General features: G+C 39.7%; 1 protein-coding gene across 3 annotated transcripts in view; it reads left to right on the top strand.

Moving 5' to 3' along the window:
- Positions 1-22,815, top strand: part of PXYLP1 (2-phosphoxylose phosphatase 1) — a 47,687-nt gene that overhangs the window by 18,522 nt on the left and 6,350 nt on the right. For all 3 annotated transcript variants that reach the window (XM_064666556.1, XM_064666557.1, XM_064666558.1), the window contains 2 exons: positions 16,624-16,785; positions 17,657-17,783. In XM_064666556.1, the coding sequence (XP_064522626.1) occupies positions 16,624-16,785; positions 17,657-17,783 (289 nt within the window). The remainder of the gene's footprint in view (positions 1-16,623; positions 16,786-17,656; positions 17,784-22,815) is intronic.

Here is a 22,815-nt window from a genome sequence, read left to right as displayed (position 1 = left end):
TATCAATGAGAGTTTTTGTTTGGGAAACCCATTGGATAGGGAGATTGGTTGTCTTCCAAATCAAATATGACTGGCAGTTCAAAGTTTTATAGGAGATGGTCATTATTCCCCTCTTGTTTTATGTTTTGGGCTAGATCTATAGAAAAGAGTGGAGAAGTATTTTCCTTATAGTATTTATCTTTCCACTGTCAATGTTAATTGCATTGATTAGTCCTCAGGTCAGCTCAGGAACAGGAGGTTGCAAATTTGCCGGAGGAGCTGCTTTCTTTTTTCCCTAAAGATTGGTGTAGTACATGAGAAGCCAATTACTGGACAAGTACAGACCTTCCAGTACATTAGAACATCTGTGACTGGCTGTGGGAGCCTGAAGGTGGATCTCCTCAGGATGTTTGAACTGTTTATCTTTGAGTTAACTGGACTAAACCAGACTGAAAGGCAATTTAAAAGCCAGCTGTTAAGGTGCCATGTGTAATCTCTGTAAAGTTTGCTTGACAATGGTTTTTACTTTGCAGTTGAAGGCATGTAAATTAATTTTTTTTTCAATGACGGTAAATACCTTTGTTTTACTTTTTTGTTTCTTTAATTTTGATTATCATTTACTGAAAGTGTAAGGAAAGTAACAGTTGAGAGAAGGACTAGAACCATTGTGGGAAAGCATCCCTTTTTACAAGCTGCATAACCCTGGCATCAGTTACAGCCTGTCCTTTCAGCCTGCCTGTTCCAGGCACTTCACAATCGTGAAGCCCCTGGCTCTCAGACAGGTCCTGCACATGGAGCTTCTCTTCTAGTTTGGAGTTTGTTTTCCCAAATACTTTGATACTTTGGTCAGTGGCTCAGGTCTGTCTTTCAATAAAAAGTATTTTGGTATCTGCCACTGCTTTTTAGTATGTCAGCCACTGCCCCAGCAGGGCAGTTCCTGTGCAAAGTGTGAAGAGCTATTTTGTGGTTTTTTAGGAGGTTTTTTTAAAATACTTTCTCAGCCTTGATGGTTCAGGATGGGTGTTGGTGTTTCAACACGCCTGGAAATGACATTTTGCTGTTCCAGTAATAATTTCCCTCTACTTTCTGTCATCTGATTTTGCACTGGAGGTTTTGGTTTTAAAGATGAGTCACAGGAAACAGAAATCAGGATTCTCCACTCGGAAAAGTAGCAGAGTTTTATTTCGTTGGCTTGAGTGCTGCAGGCAGCTCTGATTTTATGAGGATGGTGTGGGCACCATATGCAACACTGAAGTGTTTGGGGCTTAGCCTGCTGTCCTCACCATGGCTTCCTTCAGCTCCTGCTGTGGCACAACCCGTGGGGCTATGGGTGCTTGGGTGGTCCAGTGCCAGCAGCTCACAGGGACTTGCAGGTGGGAACAGAGGTGGAAGCTGAGGGGGTGCAGCATCCCTGCTCAGCCTTTCCATTTGCAAAGCAGGATGTGCTCCCACAGTCTGGGAAGCTGGACCTGTGGTACTGCAGAGCCACCAGCAACCCCCAAAGACTGCAGGGGGGTGGTGTGAGTGTAAGGGGAGCTGGCACATGCAAAGTCTGTGGAAAAGCTGGGGGAGTTGGGTTCTTTCAAAACTTAATTTCTGAAGGAGAAGGGAAAAGGTGTGTGTGGGGGAAACCCCCAGGTATTCAGTAAAATGAGAATGTCTGTTTCTGGGCAGGATACATATCCTCACCATCTCTCTAGGGTGCATTCCTTACCTCCTCTTGCTGTTCCATACCAAGAAACAGCAATGACTCATGTTTCATATTTTAAAAATATAATTTCTTTATAGGAAGAAAAAAAGAGTATTGCATTTTGCTATATACTATATTTAAAAAGCCGCAGTTTTAGAATTCTTGATGTAGAGAACTTGTTTTTGTCATGTGTTACCAGCATACGAAATTAAAAGGAGATCAGATATCTCCCTTCATGAATTTTTCCTTCAAGCTCATAGGCATGGAAGATTTTCCATTCATGAGAAGTTTCTTTGGGTTTTTTCAAACTACTAATTTAATCTGAACCTAAGATTAAAGGGAAAAATGACCCACAAATAATATATCCAGGACTCTGTACATTTTAGTAGTGAATGAAGAGAGCTAACTGTAAATATATAGCTTTTTGTTAAAGATGTTTTTTATGTTGTAACTGGAAATTTAAATAACTTCTTTGTTATTCTCAAAAGTGATGGTATAATGTACCAGTCCAGAAACGAACCTGTGAAGGGAGAGGAGACACAATGAGTACATGGGACTGATACTATGGGACAGTCTTACTTTCTCCCACAAAAATAGAGTAATCATTTCAAAATACCTGCTTTAAATATAGGTCAGGTTAAGTTACTTGAGACAGGTTTTGACTGGTCAAAATGTCAGGCTACAGAATTTCATAATTCTTCTTTAAATACATATTGACTTCATCCATGATGGTTAGCTGAACTGTATTTAAATGGAATTAATATGAACTGCTAAACCACATGTTTGAAGGCTACTGTAAGGTTACTTCTGTAGCCGTAGGTCCCTTGATTTATGTAAGTTTTAGCAAATTCTGTTTTGTCCTTAAAGCAGTTCTCTGCCCTTGGTTTTTCACAGCTCTCTAACGCTGAGTCAGGCTGCCTCACAGGTCACTGCAGGCGTGTTTTGGAATGGCACATGTGTCTTTTAAAGCCAAAGAAATTACTCCTAGGATTTTTCCGTTGTATGCTGAGCTAAATTGTGTTTGAACAACTGAAACGTTGTTTTTAAATTCAGAAATTCACCCTATTTTGTTTGTAGAAATAGCAGAGAGAGTTTTCTTTCTAATGTGCAGCTGTTACATTCTTTATACATGTTTGGTGATTCAGGGTTAGTTCGGGTGGTGAAATTTGCACAAAATAAAGTCTCAATTCTCACAAGAACATAGTCCCTCTGTGTGGGGTTTGCATTGTAGCCCTTGCTTGGGGTTTTCAGGAGCACAGATTTCAGCGTAGGGTCCAGTACCTACAGGCACTGGCTGCCAGGGCTCTCTGGGAGATGGGCTTTGCTATAGGGCTTCCTTCCCTTGTTTCATGTTACAGAGATGATGACATCAAAAGGATGTCTTGAGCTAAGCAGGTAGAGACTGCCTTGTCACCCTGCTTTGTTTTAGTGTGAGGTCTTTGTTAATCTTTTGCTGACCACTCTGTTAGACCAGTTTTCTGAGAATTCACAATCGATTCACACTTTATTAGCTTTATCCCTCTTACTTTACTTTTATGAAAGCTTTTAAGACAGTGTTATCTACTAATTGCAAATGGATTCATCATACATTAATCATTTGCTGTTTGAGATTTATGTTCTGCATCTTCATCAGAGGATGTTCTGACCCAAGTCTCCCTTCTCTCCTTGTTCAGTGAGCAGAGTTTCAACTGGACAGTACCAGGAAAACTCTCTTAACATCAGTGAGTGTAATACAGTCACGTTTGCCCTGTTTCTAGGCCATGTGCAGCCTTCAATAAAGCATAGAGGACTACTTAAACTTTTTTTGATGATAGGTTTGTTTTTCTGAGCTGTACTTTGTGCCTGCCTTAATCCCCACTGTGCTGCTGCAAATTGAGTTGAAAACCATCGGGTTTATAGTTTGCCTGTGTGTATCTGAAACAAAGATGCTTAATATTCTTCACATAGTTGTTGTTCATGTTTCTTCTCAGTCCTTTTAAATTTTCTCTGGCGAGTTATCTTTCAGGCAGTTTTGTTCTTTTATCTGTGCTTTTGCTGTTTTATTGCTGAAATGATAGACTGACTGACTCAATCCATTTGACTCAGAAGATTTTTTTTTAAAATGTATTATGTGTTTTTGGGCTTGTGGAATTTCTCTGATTAATCAGGTTTCTTAAACTGTACTGATTTTGAAGATTTTAATGCCTACAGACAGTTTTTTTATTGCTTTTTTTTTTTTTTTTAGTAAGAGTAATCTCTGTTCCCAAAGTTCCTTCCCTTTCAACTTTTCAAACCTCACTCACTGAGAGAAAGCAGTGCTTGCACATACTGAATGGTGTTGTGGTTTAGTTTAAATGAGGTAATGTCTAAATAGTTAGTATTTAAGAGATTGGGGCTTTTGTAGACTTGCTGCAGTGAAATATGAAGTCTTGGAAAGTGGAAGTGATCTCCCTTCATTATTGTTGTGAGATGGTTGGATTAAAAGAGCTGGAACTGTATGTGGTGTAATTTTGGCTTTACCAACTGTGCACATTAATACTGAACGAAGACAAGGAATAAGATTCTCCGTCTTCCCCTAAGCTGTTTTATGGCAAGAGTCATAAAGACACCAATAATTCTCTGATCCAGAGAGTACTGTTCTGAATTTCTGAGATGAATGACTAGGTCTGTCATGGCAGGCTTCCCCAGCACAAAAATCTGTCAGGTTCTACTGCATTAAATATGTTGTTTCAGGGTTTGCTGCTAGCAAATCCGTGGCAGCTTTCTGTGCCCTGGTGCTGACAAGGACAAACAAGTGAGCTGGCTTGGCTTGGGTAAGCAGTGGCATATGGTGTTGAGATCACTTCCCTGAGCAGGTCAGTTTGTGGACAGAAAACAGTTGGGATTAGATGTGAAACAGAAAAGTGCTAATTTAATGCAGTACTGAAAATATTGATTTGAATTTGTAAGGCTTTTTATCTTGGAAGGACACTGCGATAGAGAAGTGCCAGATGTCTGTGGATTGTGTCTGACTGATGACATTAACATATTAAACAGTTTGTGCCCTGTGCCTTTGCAGAGGCTGTGGCTGAGCTGCAGACACGGTGGGTTTCCCTGCCTTTGGGGTGGCAGCCCTTTGAGAGAGAGAGAGAGATCACTGCCTCTGACCCAGGTGCAGACAGATACTGCTGAGAGGTGCAGGAAGCAGCTCTGTAGAGAGATGACAAAGGATGCTTTTCACAGTGAGCAAATGTAGTTTGTTGCCCCCCCAAAAGCTGCTGACTTGGTGTTTTGACACCAGGGGAGCAATGCTTGTAAAGATGTGGTGGGCAGAGCAAAGGTGTGCTTCTAAGTCCCTTTATTGCATTGCTTTACTTATGTATTTTGTGATTTCTATTTCAGTAGCTGGATATTCTAGTACACGCCCTAATAATAGTTGACATGAATGTCAAAAGACATTCTGAGTATTTTGGAATGCTGTCTCAGGAAAACCTTAAGGAAAAGAGGGAATGACATGCACCTGAAGCTGTAGATAATTATATGCTCCTATTATTTGGTCTTTCAAAGGGGGAAAACCCACTTTGTCTGGGATTATAGAAAACAGTAGTGCAGACTTCCCCTTCATATCCATTTGAGGATATATCCATTGGTGAATTCCATGAAGACTGATTCAGGGAGCACGATGGTTTCAGCTGCAGAGCGCCCATATCAAAGATGTGAAGTGTTAGCAACAGAGTGCTGGGTAAGAGAACAGGAGCAACTGCTGAACTATGTTGAACTCTACTGTATGGGGCATGTTTTTGTATCATTCTCAGCTGCTGTAGATGAAAGTTTCACTGAAGGCAGAGGATTTGTGGTCCATGTTCCTGAGAAAATACTTTTTGCCATGTTTTCTTCTGCTATGCTGAACACTTAGTGTACTTGGCTGCTCTGTTGATGTTCCTTTCACATGTGAAATCTGCCAAGCATCTCTTTTTCAGTCATGTTGCAATCACTGCTGCACAGCTTCCCACTCCAGTATTTGTGAGAATCATACAGGACAAAAAAGAAATCATACAGAACAAAAGGACAAAACAAAGAAAGAAAAAACAAGGGTCCCCACCCCCCAGCAAAGGATGGCAGTGTGGCATTCAGTACATTGTGTATCAGCATATAGCAGCTACCTTTTCATGTTGATCTTTATTTTGAGACAATACTGTGGAAGTGGGAAGAGTTGCCAACAGTTTCTGAACACAGCTGATAAAAGCTGTTCTGAAAATGTGTTCCAGGACAATTCAGCTGGATTTGTTCATTGAGCAGTTGCTGAGTTTTGTAGACAGAAGCAGGACAGAGCTTTAAAATCTTACTGTAGTGCTCATGAATCTTGTTAGATAAGTAGCAATGGCTAGATCTACTGTATGTACAAAAATCATGCACATAGACCATAAATCCCCCCCTATTTAGTCTTTGTCTATTTAAGCCTTGTTGGTGGCCCTCAGCACACTGATCTGATATAGCTGAAGTCATCTCCCAACCTGCTGAGACGTGGCAGCTCTGTGGACACAGGAGGGACTTCATTCAGAGCGCTGTGGTTTTTAGTGCTGCTCTTCTCATTTGTGAGCCCCAGTGAGCCTGCCATGGGCAAGGGACCAACGTAACTCCCTCAGCATGAGCGGTGATGGGCTCCTTTTGCATCTTGTTACTAAATAACCTGGAGAACAAGCAAGATTGGCTTGAGTGATGTGTTTTATAGAGCAGGAAATCTGTCTCGATGTCTTGTAGGAACCTCCCCCAGCCCCTTCAGACAAACTGCAGAGCCAAGCAGTGAGGTAATTAGTGACAAGCTGGAAAGGAAAAGCTTTACTATGCAGGTATATTTATTTGATGAAAATATAAATATTTTCCGTGGTGAACATTGTAGAGTTTCAGTGTAGTGGGAAAACAGGATAAAATACAGGAGTAATTTTTTACTTTGGGTGGAGAAGTGGAAGATGATTGTCATCTCTAGAGCTTGAAAAGGCTCAGATTTGCAGTCAGCATTGCTGTGTTATTGCTGTCAGGCTGAAAATCCTGGAAGCTATTTAACCAGTGCCATATACCCTTCTGAGCTGTCCAGTGAAAAACAGTGGGGGGGAACCTCTAAAACTATAAAGCTCTTTTCAGAGCCACATCTGGACTTAATAAATGCAAGCACCCATTATATAATTTAATGTATCTGCTTAAATTAGGTCTCAAACACAATAGTACAAGGCCTGCCATGTTGTGTTTTGTGCAAAAAGGATTTTCTTAATGTATTTATTTTCCTTGTGTAAGTCCAATTGGGACCTTGTAAAAAAAATCAGCAATGCATGCAGCTGATGCAGCTGGAAATAGGAAACTTGTTCTCTACAATACTGGTGTGAGTTTTTAAAGCTGGTAAGCTATCAGACATGCTGGTTGTGTGTAGTTGCTCTATTTATCTTTGAACATGAGTACACAGACAAGGCAATCTGGTCTTTTTCCCTGAGTATGACATGGAATAAGGCCCTGGGTCAGTACCTGCAAGCTATGGCTCTGTGGGCAAGGCAATTGTCACAAAATGAGGAAAAGCTTTAAAGAAGCTCATAACTTGTGAGCCAGAAAATAGGCAGACAAATATCCCACTTCTGGACAGGGGTGGGAGGTTTGGCTATTTCTGTCCAAGTCTGTGAAAAACAGCTAAGAAAAGTAGCTAACTTACAGTAGTTCTCAGGTGTCCACAGGGACGTTGGCATCTCCAGTGAAAAACTTTAGGGATCTGAAAACCAGCTCAGCTGGCTAGAGCTTGGTGCTAATTGTGCCCAGTTGTGGGTTCGAACCCTGTATGGGTCATTCACTTAAGAGTTGGACTCAGTGATCCTTGTGGGTCCCTTCCAGCTCAGAATATCCTGTGATATGTCCGTCTCAGCCTGGGACAGGTGCTTTTTCTTGGATTACAAATTAAAAAGTAGCAGGCAAACCAAAGAGAGCATCTGTTTTATTGTTTGTTTCCCTGTGAGCTGAATAACAGTGAGCAGCTGTAGCTGTTGCTTAGTTGTGTTGTCTGCTGCGATTTATCCTCTAATGATGTCCTTGACAGTCTTTAAAAGACAGTTGAGATGCCTTTACTCTTAAGTATTTATTGACAGCAAATGTGGCATGAGCTGATGTTTTCTAGCAGTCAGCTTGCTGCTGGAGCTGAGGAGCATTGGTACAGCAGTGGTGTGCTCACTGCAGAGGGCCATGTGGAACCCTGCAGGCTCCCCTCTGGGTTTTGCTGCTCTGGGGGTTCCTCCTGCAGAATGTTTCTCTGCTGAAGAACAGGTGAGGCAATGCTGAAGTTCTCGCTTTGTCTATGAAGAATCACTATCTGTTTATCCTCAATCTGAATTCAAATTTCCCATGAGTGTTCTTCCAGTTGGAGTGGTTCCTTATGGTGGCTGCCCTGCTCCCATCACCAGATGTTTTGGGGTGAAGAGTGACTGTAGCTGAGTTGTCCAGGTGGAGGAGGGGGACAGCAAGGGACCTGGTGCTTCAGGCTCTGTGGTGGCTGAGTCTGCAAGGGTAAAAGAAAAGGGAAATCCACCTCTTGTCTTTATTAAATCACAAGAAGTAATTGGGGAAGGAAATAAGACTGTAACTTCTGTCGTCACTTTGAAACAGAAGATGTAGTTTAAGAAATATGAGGAAATACAAGCATAGCACTGAACAGAATTTTAAAAGCAGCATTTTTTGATTATTGACCCAAGTAATGCAGAAATTTACTCTGCAAAGACCAGTGCACCAAAATGGACACATCTCCCCATCCACCCCTCTCACTAACTTTGTGAATGTAATCAGTTTCTCTTGGCAGGTTAAAATTTAGATGTAAGAATTCAAAATACGATGTTGTGTTTCACAAGTCTGCTGCAGGATTCCTCACGGTCTTCAAAAGTAATTGCTACTTTTGCTGTAGGAAGGGACTATGTTTATGTTTACTTGATAGGATCGATAGAACTGTTCTAGTGGGCTTTAACTTCTGGTGTCAGAATATGCTGTGCTGAAGGCTGTGGCAGCACTCTGGTTCTGCAGTATGAAATGCAGGTATTCAGGGCTGCTGTAGCAAGCATTTTTCAGCACTTTTTATTAGAAGCACTGGCTTGAAAAGAATATTTATTCAATGATATCTGCTACTTGGCTACTACACTTAAGCATTCTTTGTGAATATTTTTGAAAGTCTGTCCTAGAACTTGACACATAGGGTGCTGGCAAGAAGATTGTGTTTTAAGTCAACAGACTCTTTGAAAAGTCTCTAAATTATTATGAACTCCCTTATAGAAGGAAGAACAGCAGCAGCAATCCAGAAATCGGATGGCTCAAATAGGTATATGCATCTGGGCATGTCTCAGTCCATAACTCATCACTAGTGCTGAATGTCTGCAAACTGTTGGAAACTCAGAGTAAGGGATCTGTAGTCTCTGTTTTCTGTTTGCTCACATTTGACTGCTCAGTGAATGCTGTGAGGTTGGAAGTTCCTGCCCAATTCTGTACTGAGGTTGATGAGTCTGTATTTGAATCATCCATTTTCAGAGATCTGGGTTGGTAACATTTGAAGTGTGTGAGGAGGGAAGTGCTTACCCTGGTACAGCTGCAATCTGAAGGCTGTACCTATGTCACCTTCAAACACACACAATTGTTAGGTTGAAGTATTTGTGGAGAAATTACACTCTAAAGAACCTTCTTTATCTTGTCAGGGGTTGTCAAGGGAGAGCATTTTGTTGTTGCTATTGTGGGTTAAATTAAGGTGTGTGTCTCCTTTTGCCCCCCACTGTTTTTCTTTCTACTACCCACCTCCCTATAGCTCCCTTTACTCTTTTATTCTTTGTAGTCGTGCTCAGAGAATTTAGCAGCACTGTGGGAAGAAAACCTTGAAGCTCAGAGCCTGCTCTGCAGTAGAAAGGGCTGTGGTTGCACAGGGAGCTGCCTGTGGAGAATAAATCTGTGCTTGAGGGGCCCCACTTGCTCCACAACATACAGGACACATGGCAGAAGCGGGGAAAATGGAAGGGCAAAAGCTTGGGGAAGCAGGGATATGGTGAAAGAAGTAGGTTCAGACATGGTTGGTTAAGGGGTAGAGACTGCAAAGACAATGAGGGCTGTCACGTCTTCATAAGTTCAGTATGGACAGATTTTATATAAAAAAAATTCTCGTCAGGGTCTGTAGGGCAAGGGATTTGATTTAAAATAAAAATTACTGGAGTGTTTTCATAAATTAAGTTACACATTCTAAATAAAGTGAAAGCCTGTGAAAATTTAAAAGTAAAAATTTAGTAGCTCCATTTATATTTTATATAAATATAAAATCTGAAACTTAGAAGCTTATGTTCACAGGCTTAGAAAGCCTTTTAAAATATTTTTATGGTTATTTTTCTTAATAGTACTTGATAGTTTGACCAGTGTGAGGCTAATAAGCCTTTTTTTGTTTGTGTGATTACTCAGCATTCAAATACAGCACATTAGTGACAGTGATGTTATGCATTATGGATGAAGGCCCTCACTGTTATTAGGGATCTTACCTTCGAGACTGCCAAAGCCTTTATTTAGCTATCCAAAAGAAGAAAATGAGAAGAGTGTATTGTGTGTCACACGGGCGCATTTGAACTTCACTGATGTCCAAATGTGCATTTTTAATCTGAAGCAGAGCTCTAAAACTGTCCCTGGGGATATGTCCTGCTCAGGTGGGAGTGTGGGGCACCAGGGATCAGACCCAGGGAGGCAGGGACTGGACCTGGAATGGCAGGGATCAGACCTGGGATGGCAGGATGTCACAGCTCTGGCAGTGCTGTGCTCAGGCTGCTTCTCTTCTCAGCTGGCACCGTGTCCCTTCGGTCTTGCTCTGTGTGCTCTTCAGCCCATGTGTGCCTTATCTACTTTGTCCAGATTGTTTTTCTTGCTGCACACATCTTTACCTTTTTCCCCTCATCTCAGTTGTTTTGAGGCATTCCTGCCTCTTTCTGGTTGTTCCTCCCTATACTTCTCCTTTTCTAGCTTCCATTATTTTCAGGGAGAAAATAATTAGAAGAGCAGGTGGGAGCTGGGGGTGTTTTACCTGGAGAAAAGGAGGCCCAGAGGGACCTTATCGTTCTCTACAACTTCCTGAAAGGAGGTTGTACCACGTGGGGGTTTGTCTCTTCTCCCACGTATCAAGTGATAGAACAAGAGGAAATTGCCTTAAGTTGTGCCAGGGGAGGTTTAGTTTGGATATGAGGAAAACTATGTGGATGTGGCACTTGGGGACGTGGTGGTGTCGGGTTAACGGCTGGATCTTAGAGGTCTTTTCCAACTTAATGAGTCTATGAATCTCTGAAGTCCATATTCATCACCAGACTTTCAGAAGCCTGAGTGTTCTGCTCTGTGCTAGGCAGCCTTGTTAGTGCCCTGGTAGGAGCAGAAAGGGGGTGGGAGGAAGGTGGAAGTGGATAAATAACTTTTTGTGCTCCCTGACATGCGCATTTGCTTTTCTTGACCCATCAGCATAAGGTTACCTACAGTGGGGTTGCTGTGCTTTTTTTTCATTTCAGCTGTGTGGCTGAATTTCTGTTTGACTGTTTGAAATAGTATGTTTGCATGGGGCTGAAAGAACCTTCTGTTTTATAATAGATGAAAACTTCAGGTCTCTGTTTAGTCAGAAAATCGAGACTAACATGGCTGCTGCTTCTCAGGCTGGTTGGAGCTACAAGGGAAAACAGCAATGGAAACCGGTTTTATTGCTCATCTTTCTGGTTTTAGGTAAATGTTAGTGATTTTTTTTTTCATGGATAAGTCTTTTTTTGTTGGATAAGTCTTGTTTTCTTATTTTTTTTTCAAAAGGGGTGCTACCTTTTGCTTGTCAAGCTGAAAGTAGGACTGCAGGAAGGAGAGAAATTGATAATGAAGTGATTTGGCGTTTAATTTGGTGTTTCTTCTACATGAAGTGCACTTTGCTTTGTGTTTTGGTTTTCTGCTGTAATGAATTCTGTCAAATTCATGTTAATTTTGTAGCCCTAATGTGCTTCAGACTGGCTCTCTGCTTTGGCTTCTGAGCACAATAGCTGATATGGTAAGCTTGACATTCTTCCAGAGGGGATTAGTTGCTATGTAGGAATTGTAATGGTGGTTCCACTGAAAGCACTTCTGAATGACTGCCTCTCTTGCTTAGAAACTACTTACCTAATATTTGTCTTTTTGGTATATTTTGTGGCATTCAGAACTTGGGTGGGGGGTAGGGAAGGGGAGTATGGAAGTCAGGCAAATTAACTTTTGGCTCTTTAAATAGGTTGTCCTTAATGTACACTGGGAATAAAGCTGTATGTCGTAATGTTTGAGATACCATTGGGTTTGTTCATAAAGACTTTTCTTAGTCAAACTGGTCACCTAATTTTAAAATTTGGTCCTAGGGTTCTGTGGTATGAATTAAAATAAAAATTGTTGGAGGTTTTTGGTTTAATTAAACTTAATATCAGAGTTTGGATTTTATTTCTTCTGAATTTTGTTGACTTAATAATCTCCATTTGGAGCTGCAAGAATTCTTGAAGGAATTATTCTGTGGCAGTATTTAGCTGTAATAGTATGTGACCAGTGTCCTTCTGTCTCTCATAGGACAGAAGTTGCTGCTAAGTTCAATCAGATCTTCCTTTTGTCTGATACCAGCCCACGTGTTTAGTTTCACTTCATGTTTCAAGCAATTTTAGCTCGGTGGGACATTGGGCAGAGTTTCACTGAGGTTTCTTTAATTTTATAGTTTCTATAACCTTTTACTTTTTGTTCCTAGAAATAAATTTTTCAAAATTAATGTTTTCAAAGCAGTTTTTATGTAGCTTCTTAAGTTTTAAAAATAAGTTTGTGAATATTGGGAAATAAAAAATATTGTCTTTCCCCTTCTGTTGCCAAACTACCTCTGTAATAATATGTACATATTCTTTATAGTTTCAGTGTTGGCAGAGCTTCCAGTTAGATGATGAAATATGTTTCAGATATATTTTATTAACTGCTCTGGCTGTGGGAAATGCACATCAAAATCATCTGTTCCATTTCTGGTTTACATTGCTGTATTCCTGTCATAGTAAAACATGAGCTTTGAAAGGCACAGCAGTGGAAAATTCCTGTTCAAAAGCTCATAGATTTAAGTATGACTATGTACACGTTGGCAGACTTCTGTTTGGGGCAAGTGCATGTTACTGTGAACTAATAGAGCAAGTCATATAAAATAGTGCTAAGCTATAAAAAGTGATGTGAAAACTCTGTAACAGAATTCTGATATTGTAATGATTTACATCTGGAAGAGCAGAACTGAGTTTGGAAAAAAAGATGAATTTCAACTTCATATGGGGGGATTTTTAAAATTCATTTTTATTTATTTTTTTTCCCTTTCCCCCTCTCAGCTGTGTCAGCCCAATACTGTTTGTAGGTTTGCTCGTTACATGTGGACCAGAAAACCCACTTGGGAGACAGAAGTGGGTTTGACAGTGCAGAGGAGGATTTTCAGTAATGAAATACTCAGATACGGAGAGAAAGTCAGCTCTTCAAAGAGCTTTAGATAACTGCTCTATGTGCTATAAGGAGTACAAAATTGAGGGAACAAATTGAGCCTTCTGTGCATAGGGAGCTGGAGAGGATAAGATGTGCAAAGAAGGACTTGAGAGCCAGGAAGGGAGATAAATGAAGACAGCAAGGGAGTATAAAGACCAAGCACTTGAAATGAGAAGGGGACAGGAGAAAACATCCTAAATACGTGAGGCAATAACAATGTCCAGGGAATGGCAGAAGATGAGAAAACAATTGAGAAACAACGGAGAGTTTAGCTGTTGATATGGAAAATACCTCTGTGTTTGGAGCAGGCAGAAATACAAAGAGGAACTGTGTCACTTAGGGGCCTCATCCCAAAGCACTGAAAGTGCAGGATTGTTCTGGGTTCTGAGGAGCTTTAACAAGGGGCAAGGAGGACCAGCCTTGCTGAGTGGGCTCTTCAGGGTCACCGTGCTGAGCAAAGAGAAGGCAGATCTCCAACTGGAATTCATCTCTCCTTGGCCCTGTGGCATCATTCTCCCTCATTGTGCCCCCACCCCTCCATTCTGAAATACTTGCTATTTTCATGTATATACATTCAGTGGAAATTTCCAGTAGACTGCCTAAACTGGTGACTAGTTCATATGATTTTGTCATTTTCTATTTAATGTATTTAAACAGAAGACACAGGCATTTGTGCAGGCAGTTTGGTTGATTTTGTTATTATTGCTTTCACCCACTATTTGTTATTTCAAGTGTGCCAAAAGTAGATGCTACTTGTCATGGCAGTGTTTATTTGCACTTAATTCAAGTAGCTGAAATTTTTTGACCACCTTGGCAATTATTTTTTGTCAAACCTGTGAACAATTTGAATCATTTAAATTGAATCATAGTGTAGTTTGTGTTGGAAGGGACCTTTGAAAGAGCATCTAGTCCAGTTCAGCTTTGAACCCCTGGGTTTAAAGTTAAAGTTCTTTTAGCCTGGTCCCTGTCTGAGGTACCCAAACATGGACAGAGTGGTAATAGTTTAGTGAGGAAATGCTCTGTTCCTCCTTCCCTGGTATAAGGCAAGCTTGTTCACTGTGCAGTAAGGACAATAGTTGGAGTTATTACATGAACTATTGTTATTCCTAATCTGAGTCCATTTCCAGTCCACAAAATATTCTTAAATTGCACCCATTGCTGCTGTGCTGACTTGAGTCTCCTTTAAGGGTGTTCTGTGAGTGGCTTTTTTAACTTCAAACATGTAATCTGGCAATCCTGTAGCTGTTATTTCTAATATTCAGTTTTATTTTTAATATTTTAAAGGCAGTAGGTGTTTCTCTTTAAGATTTAGTTCTTTTCCTTATCCTTAAATTTGTCTGGCAGTGTTAAAGTATTTATTCAACCAGTTGGATTAGAAATGAGATTTGCTCTCTGCAAACAGACTATTTGGCCCCGGGAATCATAGGCACTTGATTTTAATAAGCTAATGTATGCATCTGTTGGCTTCTGCAGTTAATTGTCTCAGTGCAAAATGTAATCTGTTCACGTTTTTTCGCAGCTAAAACTACCTTGGGTAAAAGATTAGGATCCTTATTTTGCCTTTTCCCCCCCAACTAAGTTTTAGCCCCAGAGTTTGTAGTTTTTGCCATTGGGGTGTGGTTTCCCTGTCTTCTGAAACCCTCATGTGTCTAAGCTGGATTGAGTTACATCACCTTTCCAGTACTTCAGCCTGTGTGTGTCTGTGACATTAAGTGAGCAGTAGCAACGTTGTGGGTGGCTCTAGAGAAAATTGCTACAGAAAGCTGAGAGTTGTTGCTTGGAACCTTTTCTGGCTTGGAAACTTGACCAACATAATGTAACTGCTGTAGTTTGCCATTTATACTCTTTAGACAACTACTGCCTTCTATTTGCAGAGTCCAGCAACTGTTGTAACACAGTCTTGGGTTTGGGATTTATACCCCAAACCCAGGTTTGCTGCAAGCCCCTTCAAGCCAGAGTTACCAACCTCTGACAGATATTGCCAAGGCTCTGTGTTACTGCTGGTTTCTTGGTCAGTGGTTTGCAATGTCTCTCAACAACATGAGACTAAGCATGGAAGGAGCTAAAAAATGAACCTGGTAGATAAATGCTGGAATGGCAGCTGAGCTCCTCAGTTTAAGTGGCCAAAGTCAAAATTATAGTTTAATATTCTCACCAAGCACAGTTGTGTGCATGAACTGAAACAGCTTAATCAAAAGTTTGAGGTCGCTGCACTTTGTGGGTATTGGCCTTGTCAACAGCACTAGCAAGGCTATGGAAAATGCTTGGATTCTGGTTTTGGCAGGCAAAGGCTAACCAAATAAAAATATCTGAAGTGTAGTGTAAGAATGAAGAGTCTGTTGTATTACTGGCTACGTGCTCTTAGAGTCTACATGCTTTTCACTTTGGTTTGCTGTTGTTGTGTTCTTGTTCTGCACAACTCTTTATTGTGAAACAAATTAACCTCTAAAATTGGAGTTGGGAGTCAAGATGGAACTGAGGAACTGACCCAGAAGAATTAGTAAAGTTTTGCTTTGAAATTTGTTCTTTTCTTTCTTTCTTTTTTCTCCCCCCCCACCATAGAAGACTAATGGGGTAAAAATACAGACACTTTTCCTCCTAATTTTTACCTTTAAAACTTCCGATTAAAATATCAGAAAATACTAATAGAAAAAAATAAATCTGGGCATTTGTTATTACAAGTGTAGTTTTGTAAGCCTCATAAATTAACTAATGCTTTCACATCAAGGATGTAAAGGATGTTGTCATTACAAGTCTGGCCTTAAATTCAGATATGCTTCAGCTCGATTCTCTGTGTTGGAAGACCTAGTGGTGGTATTTCTGTTAGTTCCCCCACTGTGTATGAGCATTAACTTCATTTTTTTGTGTTTCATGTTTTTTGGGTAGTCTGAGTTATGTTTCAAGAAATATAGTTTGTGTGCTTTTTTTTTTTTTTAGGTAAACCAGACTGTTTAAGGCTGGCAAAGTAGCAAAGTAAGGGCAGGGATTAGTGAGGAAAATGATGAATACTCCAGATCCTTCAATCTTGACTACTCTATATTCCCAATGGTTTGTACTACCATCATCATAACTGTGCTGTGTCTTGTGCTGATGTCCTTCAGTGTCAGTTTTTAAGCGAAAATGATGAGAAACAGCTGGGCCTGTTGTGGCCCTTTTTCTTCAATTCATATTCTTAGAGCTTCATCAGAGACTGACAGAAAAAGTACCTTCAAGAAGAGTGTAAAAGGCAGCATTGTTCTACATCCAGGTCTATTCTGAAGTCTTAGCCAAGCATTGACTTTGCCAAGGAGCTCTTCTGGGCTGTGTAAATCAGCAAAAAAATCACAACAAAGTTGTATACTATTGAGAGACATCCTCTCGTGGAAACCACAGTCTTTGTGCCTAATTACTTAAAAATAATTTTTAAAAAGCCATAGTCTTCTATGTCTTTAAACCTTCCTAAAGATGTATGGTGTATGTTTTGTATCTTTCAGTGCATTTAATACCAGTAAACCCAGTCAGGGAAGATGGGCTGAATCCTAAGAGTCGAAAGAGAATAATGCCTGATTTGCTGACAGAGCCTCCTGCCATAGATCCTGTTTATGAAGCTCATGTTTACTGCAATATTCCCACCATTGCTGAACGCAGCATGGAAGGTAAGTTTTGGGAGTGCAAACCACAGCTTAGTTGCTTGTGTCTGTGTGTTGTCACTGGAAGTGATAACTTTGTGCATGGTCCATTCTTTGGTACTTGGAGAAGGTACAACAAACATGAACTGGTTGCTGAATTTCCTTAAGTCATTCAAAATATGCTGTTCTTCTTTTCTTCTCTTTGTATCCTCTATGTTGTCTTGATTTTTGGAAGTGGTTCTGTCTCCAGCCAATGGTCTAAAATTAAAAGGGTTGGGAATTTTAATTGTAATTGAATTGTAATATTTAGTACAAGTGAGATGCGTTGCAAACAGTTGACTTGGAATTTTGAAAAAAACCCAACCCTACAGAAGTAATTAATTTTGGATTCCAAACCATTAGACATGGTCAGCTAGAAGGCATATTTGCATTCTTTACCCTACAGTGGCTGCAGCAGCAAGGGAGTCTGAATGAATTCCCTCATTAGCATATCCCACTAATGCATATAAAATAAATTACAAACTAGTATATCAAAAAGCTCCAGATTAGACATGCTGCAAAATCCAGCATTATGATGGGGGTCTGGAAGAGAGAGGCATTATGAAAGTGGAATAACCTTATTGTGTTGGCAGAGTTCGGTGCTTGAATAATGTCTTGTGTGGTTGTTGGACTTTAGAGGTCCTATGGAGATGTTCTAAGAAACTCAGTCTTGCATAATTTATCTTGCAATTTAAAGTGAAATGTTTTTTGGGATGGTAAGTTATAATTTCTTAGGGGCGTTTTCTTTCATTGCAATAACAAAGCTATCGAGCTAATTATACCTGCTTTTTTATTAAAGAAAGTGTGGGCAGGTAACATATTTTGTCTCTTTTTTTTTCTTCCTCTTTCTTCACTTTAGGTCATGCACCTCATTATTTTAAGCTGGTGTCAGTTCAAGTGTTGATTCGACATGGTGATAGGTATCCACTCTATGCCATTCCCAAGACAAAGAGACCTGACATTGACTGTATGTTGGTGCCCAGCAGGTAAAATTCTTGGGTTTTGTCATTCCTAAATGCTTGTTTTGCTTGAGAATTATTTTGTTCTTCTTCAGGAAACAATTTGTGCAGCCTGAAGTACGTTGTGACTTCAGATATTTGTGTATTGTTATAGTTTAAAAAAACAATCCCTGTCTCAGTAGTGTACAATACCTCCCTTGAAACAAGAACTTTTACCTGTTACCAGTTCAGATCAGAATAAGTTCTTCGTATTTCTTTAAAAAGAAAAAGCTATTTACTTGAATATTTAGGTTACCATTCCTCTTAGATAAGCTTTTACACATTTTCAAAATGTAAGTGCAGCATTTTAGATAGTCTCTTCCATTTCAGCTCAGCATGCTTCCTTTCATCTGAATACAAAAAGGTCTCAGTCAGTTCATCACTACATAAGAAAACTGATATTTGTATTTTATATTATTTTTTCTTTTACTTTTCAGAAATATAGGCTATCAGAGTTCCCTTAAATTAATGATTTGTGCCAAAATTCAGGAAAAAATGGGAGTTGTACATTTAACTTAAAAATGCAAATTAACAGAAAATGCATTTTGTGACTTGTAAACTACCCTTTTCCTGTAGTTAGCACTCACTGTTAAGTACTGTCACACTAAGTTATTTGTGTCTGACTGACCTTAAAACACTGGTTTCCTTTCTGTATCAGTACAGTGCTTCTGCCTGAGGTCACGTCTATGTAGGTTGCTGATGTCTGTTTTCTCACCTGAACCACTTTGAGCTGTAGATATGATCTGAATTGCTTCTCTTCCCCATGGAAGAACCTTTCTTTTTGTTTAGAGTTTACTTGCTGATAAAGATGAATTATAGTGTAAAGCAGTAGAAATAAACAGTGATGATGTAAATCTGCAGCCTTTGCCCTAGATTGCATGTGTTTTTTCTCCTTTTTAAAAGGATCTGTGGTATTATTTTTTTTCCAATAAAGAAATTACCAGTGAACCTACTGAATACTTACAATTAAAAGAAAAATATCAAGAAAAGCTGTCAGATATGTTAGCAAAACCTTTAGGCAAATATACATCTTTATGCTGCTGCCACCTCAGCGCTGTCAGGTGTGGAGATTTCCAAGTGACTGGGGGCTGGGTCTGCTTTGTGTTCCTGCATACATTACTCAGGAAAAGAGGCACAATAGATAAACACAGCACTGTAGATACACCATAAATACCTTCTCCCAGAATAGCATGGAATCTCCTCTGTCTTTAATTCTACACCAGAAAAGCAAGAGCATTATTTCTTCATTCAGAATTGGCTTTTCTCTGTCATGCTGGAAGTGTTAAGGCCATGCTGAAAGTGCATTTCACCTCAGTGCCTGGGAAGATCATGGAGTAGATCCTCATGGAAGCATTTTAAGGCACATGCAATACAAGGGGATGATCCAAGACAGCCAGCATGGCTTTACTAAGGGCAAATTGTGCCTGACCAATCTGGTGGCCTTCTATGATGGAGTGACTGCAACAGTCAACAAGAGAAGACTGACCAGTGTGATCTACCTGCACTTCTGTAGGGCTTTCAGTACAGTCCTACGTGACATCCTTATCTTCAAATTGGAGAGACATGGATTTGAAGGATGGACTGCTCAGTGGATAAGGAATTGGCTGAATGGAGGCAGAGAGAGTTGTGGTCAATGGTGACCAAACTCCAGTTATCTCTGCCATAGAGCTGAGTGGGCAATTAATTTCTCTAACAAGATGGAAAATGAATCGTTTGCTAATAGCTATGATAACATTATTAATGACTTGCCTTTAGGGGTGAGACTATTTTCAGCATGCGGTACTAAGTAAAGAAATATGATCCAGATTTCCATTGAGTTCTTAGCGGCTCTGATCTTCTGATCTTGCTTAATATCTGTCATGTTAGAAGGTATGTGAGAAAGCTTTATTGAGAAGATGTTAACTGCAAGTGACAATGTTGGATTAGTAGCTGTATTTCTCAATATTAAAGTGCCACATGAGACCTCAGTTTTGTATTTGTCAGAGAAGCTTTTATAGCTATTTCCACTTCAGCTTCAGTCAAGGAATACAATATGAAGGCCCTGGAGTCATAAAAACTATTCATAAAAGGCAAGGAAGCAGTGTGGCTTTTGACACAGAATGACCAAGTGGAGCAGTTAAGAGAGCACAGTGTCAGGCTCGGAGGAGCCCAGCGGGGGAGATACCCTTGGCTCACACCATTTATGAAGCATTAGAGCATCAGTGTACAGATGATACATCTGTACACATCCCTTAACGTTCACAGCCACTGCAAGACCTTGTCTCCCCAAGAGCAGAACTTAGGTAAAATAGAATATCCTGTTTTAGGGCAGCAGAAAGATTAAAGGAGTTGGCTCTGCACTGTTCTGTCCAGAGGTGTTAAAGCTGACCTTCCTGAATAGGGCTGGAATTGTTTCTGCTTTGGCAGGTGTTTTGAAGGGAACATTTATTACTTTAGCATCAGGAAGTGATTTGCTGCGTTTGGCTGTTGGGCTTATATTTCTTTGTGATGTAAACGTGGTGTTTGATTGTAAACATATTTATAAGGGGAGTCTGACAAGGTCTGTGATCGCTGCCTTTGAACTGAAGGCTTCTTGGTGCTGTACAGTTGAGATGTCTGATTGAAAGTCTGGCTTGTTTAGGCTTTTTGGACTTATAGCATCAGATAAGCATGCTGCTCATATGCAGGCTGTTCTTTATTTGACTTGGCATTCAGCTGATGGAATTCATTAATTAAGCAGATTATGCTACAGCCCCGTGGACTTCTAATGGATATGCAAAATAGCCTTGAGGTCACTCTTTGGTTTTGCGAATGACGGATTGTGACATATAAGTGTGGAATGAATATAAGCAAATGGATTAAATGCTTTGGAGATTTCTTCCGTCTAAAACTTCAATTAACATTATTATTATTATTTTCATTGTTCTGGATGCAAATTTCCAAAGGGAACTGAATAATATACACTTTTTTTCCTCGAGAAAATCAATTGAATGATGTTATGAAAATCTTTTCATTGTAGTGTTTACTTATGAGGGAAATGAATTATTCTCCCACTTTTTGTTCCTTATGTAGATCACATTTACAGTGTCAAAAGTAAAAAAATATGCAGTGTTTCTTCACTGAGTTTGTATGTGAGAGAGAGAAGAAATGTTTTTTGGAAGATGCTAAAATGATTTCAGAAGACTGCTATAATTTGATAGTAAACTGGGTTAATTAGCATATGCTTTAAGGCGTTTTGAGAGGTGTTGATGTTAATCATAAGAAGCTTAGTAACAAATACTGAAATTTTATGTTCAATAGGCACATGTTTTGAAACTGCCACAAAAATGAGATGGAAAAGTGTGGGAGAGGAAAGTATCATACTGTGAGCTAAAGGAGGTGTGGATTTGACTTGGAGTGAGGTCAAAGTACAATCCAGACCAGAATTAGGTGAAGAAAGGTCTCCTCTCGACTCTAAAGACTCAGAAGAGCAGTGAAGTAGGTGGAATTATAAAATGAAAAGATGGTTTGGGTGGAAAAGGACCTTACAGATCATCCAGTCCCAGGCCCCTGCCAGGGGGGCACTGTAGAGTTTGTTATAAAAATGTAAAAGCTGTGAGACCTCTATGAATAAATAATCCCCAACAGTACTACTAGTGCCTTAGGATCTCTTTTGTAGACTACACTGATCTATTGTTGGGTTTAGTGGCTCTTTCCATTCATTTGCCTTCCAAAAAGGAAACAGTGCAGTCCTTTGATCTGACACTTTTTTTGTCTACTCGAGCTTCACAGAGAAGACACGTTATTTTTGCTTGAAATTATAAAATAATTTGCATTTTAAGTAAAGAAAAAAGGGGCTTGCTTGGTACAGTTTGCAGACAGAATCACATGCAGAAAGGTACACTTACAGAAAGGTCATGTCTGTGTGCCATACATATTTGTGTATCTGAATGCCTCAAGGAAAAAGCAAATTTTTATTGAAGGATGTCAGCTCAGATCCTGGCAGAAATGCACATAGAGTTCAAATAGTTGGGCAGTGTGATTTCTTTCCATGTACACTGGTTACAGTGTAGCAATAAAGGGGTGATATTTCAGTATTAAAGCTTTTTAAGACCTTTACAAATAAGATATTTAAGTGTTGAATAAGGATTTCAATGTTGGTCCATTTTAATGCTAGTGCATGACAACCACAGTGTTAAATCTGGCATCTATTATCCCAGTGTTTAGTTTGTAAATAAGGAAAAGATAAGCTGAATTAATTACTGTGAGGGAAAAGAAGCATCCTCAGTTTTGTTACAGGTAAAATTCATTCTATTTTACGAAAATAAAATCATTAAAAGGCAAATTATCAGACTTGAAATATGGGAAACAAATGTTCAAAATTAGGAATTGTGGCTATTGCTAGTGGATTTAAGTGAAAAGCTTATGCTCTGACAAAATTTGAAATATTTATTGTACTAATACTATTACCAAATGTGGTAGCTTGCTATTGTAATGCTGGGCAAATTACAGAAGGATATCCTTTTAGCCCATTTTTATTTTCTGATTACTTTTATGGAAATAAAATTTCAAGGATAATTCAGTCTTTTCAGCTGTACAACTGAGCAATTTCCTTTGCTTCCTGCTCCAGCAGCCCCAGCCGGGTTGCCTGGATACTCCATCTCCTGCAGCATCTGTAAATTGGCCAATTCAACAGGAGGATTCATATTCTAAATAAAAGAGAAATCTTGTGGTGGGAGGGGGAATGGTTTGTCAGCTGGCAGCCTGAATGCTGTTGTAAATTTTGCTGCTGAGAAAAATATGTGTTTATTTGCCCAGTTGTACAGGGTTAATTGAGGAGAATTTCGGGTATTTTCAGAATTTGGTTCCATACATGAGGATTACATTCAGGATAAAAGTATTCTGTAGCCTGAGATGTCTGTCTCCTTCAGGCAGAATGGCTCTTATTTCCCTTGTTTGATTTTTTTATTTTTTTTTCCCCCTGGAATATATTTATCAAGTAGTAAGCTTTGAATTTGTCATATTTCATAATTTGATTCTGCAAGCATGTGCTTATCTTGTC

The sequence above is a fragment of the Pseudopipra pipra genome, chromosome 10 (genome assembly GCF_036250125.1).
Source record: "Pseudopipra pipra isolate bDixPip1 chromosome 10, bDixPip1.hap1, whole genome shotgun sequence".
NCBI lineage: Eukaryota > Metazoa > Chordata > Aves > Passeriformes > Pipridae > Pseudopipra > Pseudopipra pipra.
This window is presented reverse-complemented; position numbering and strand designations above follow the sequence as displayed.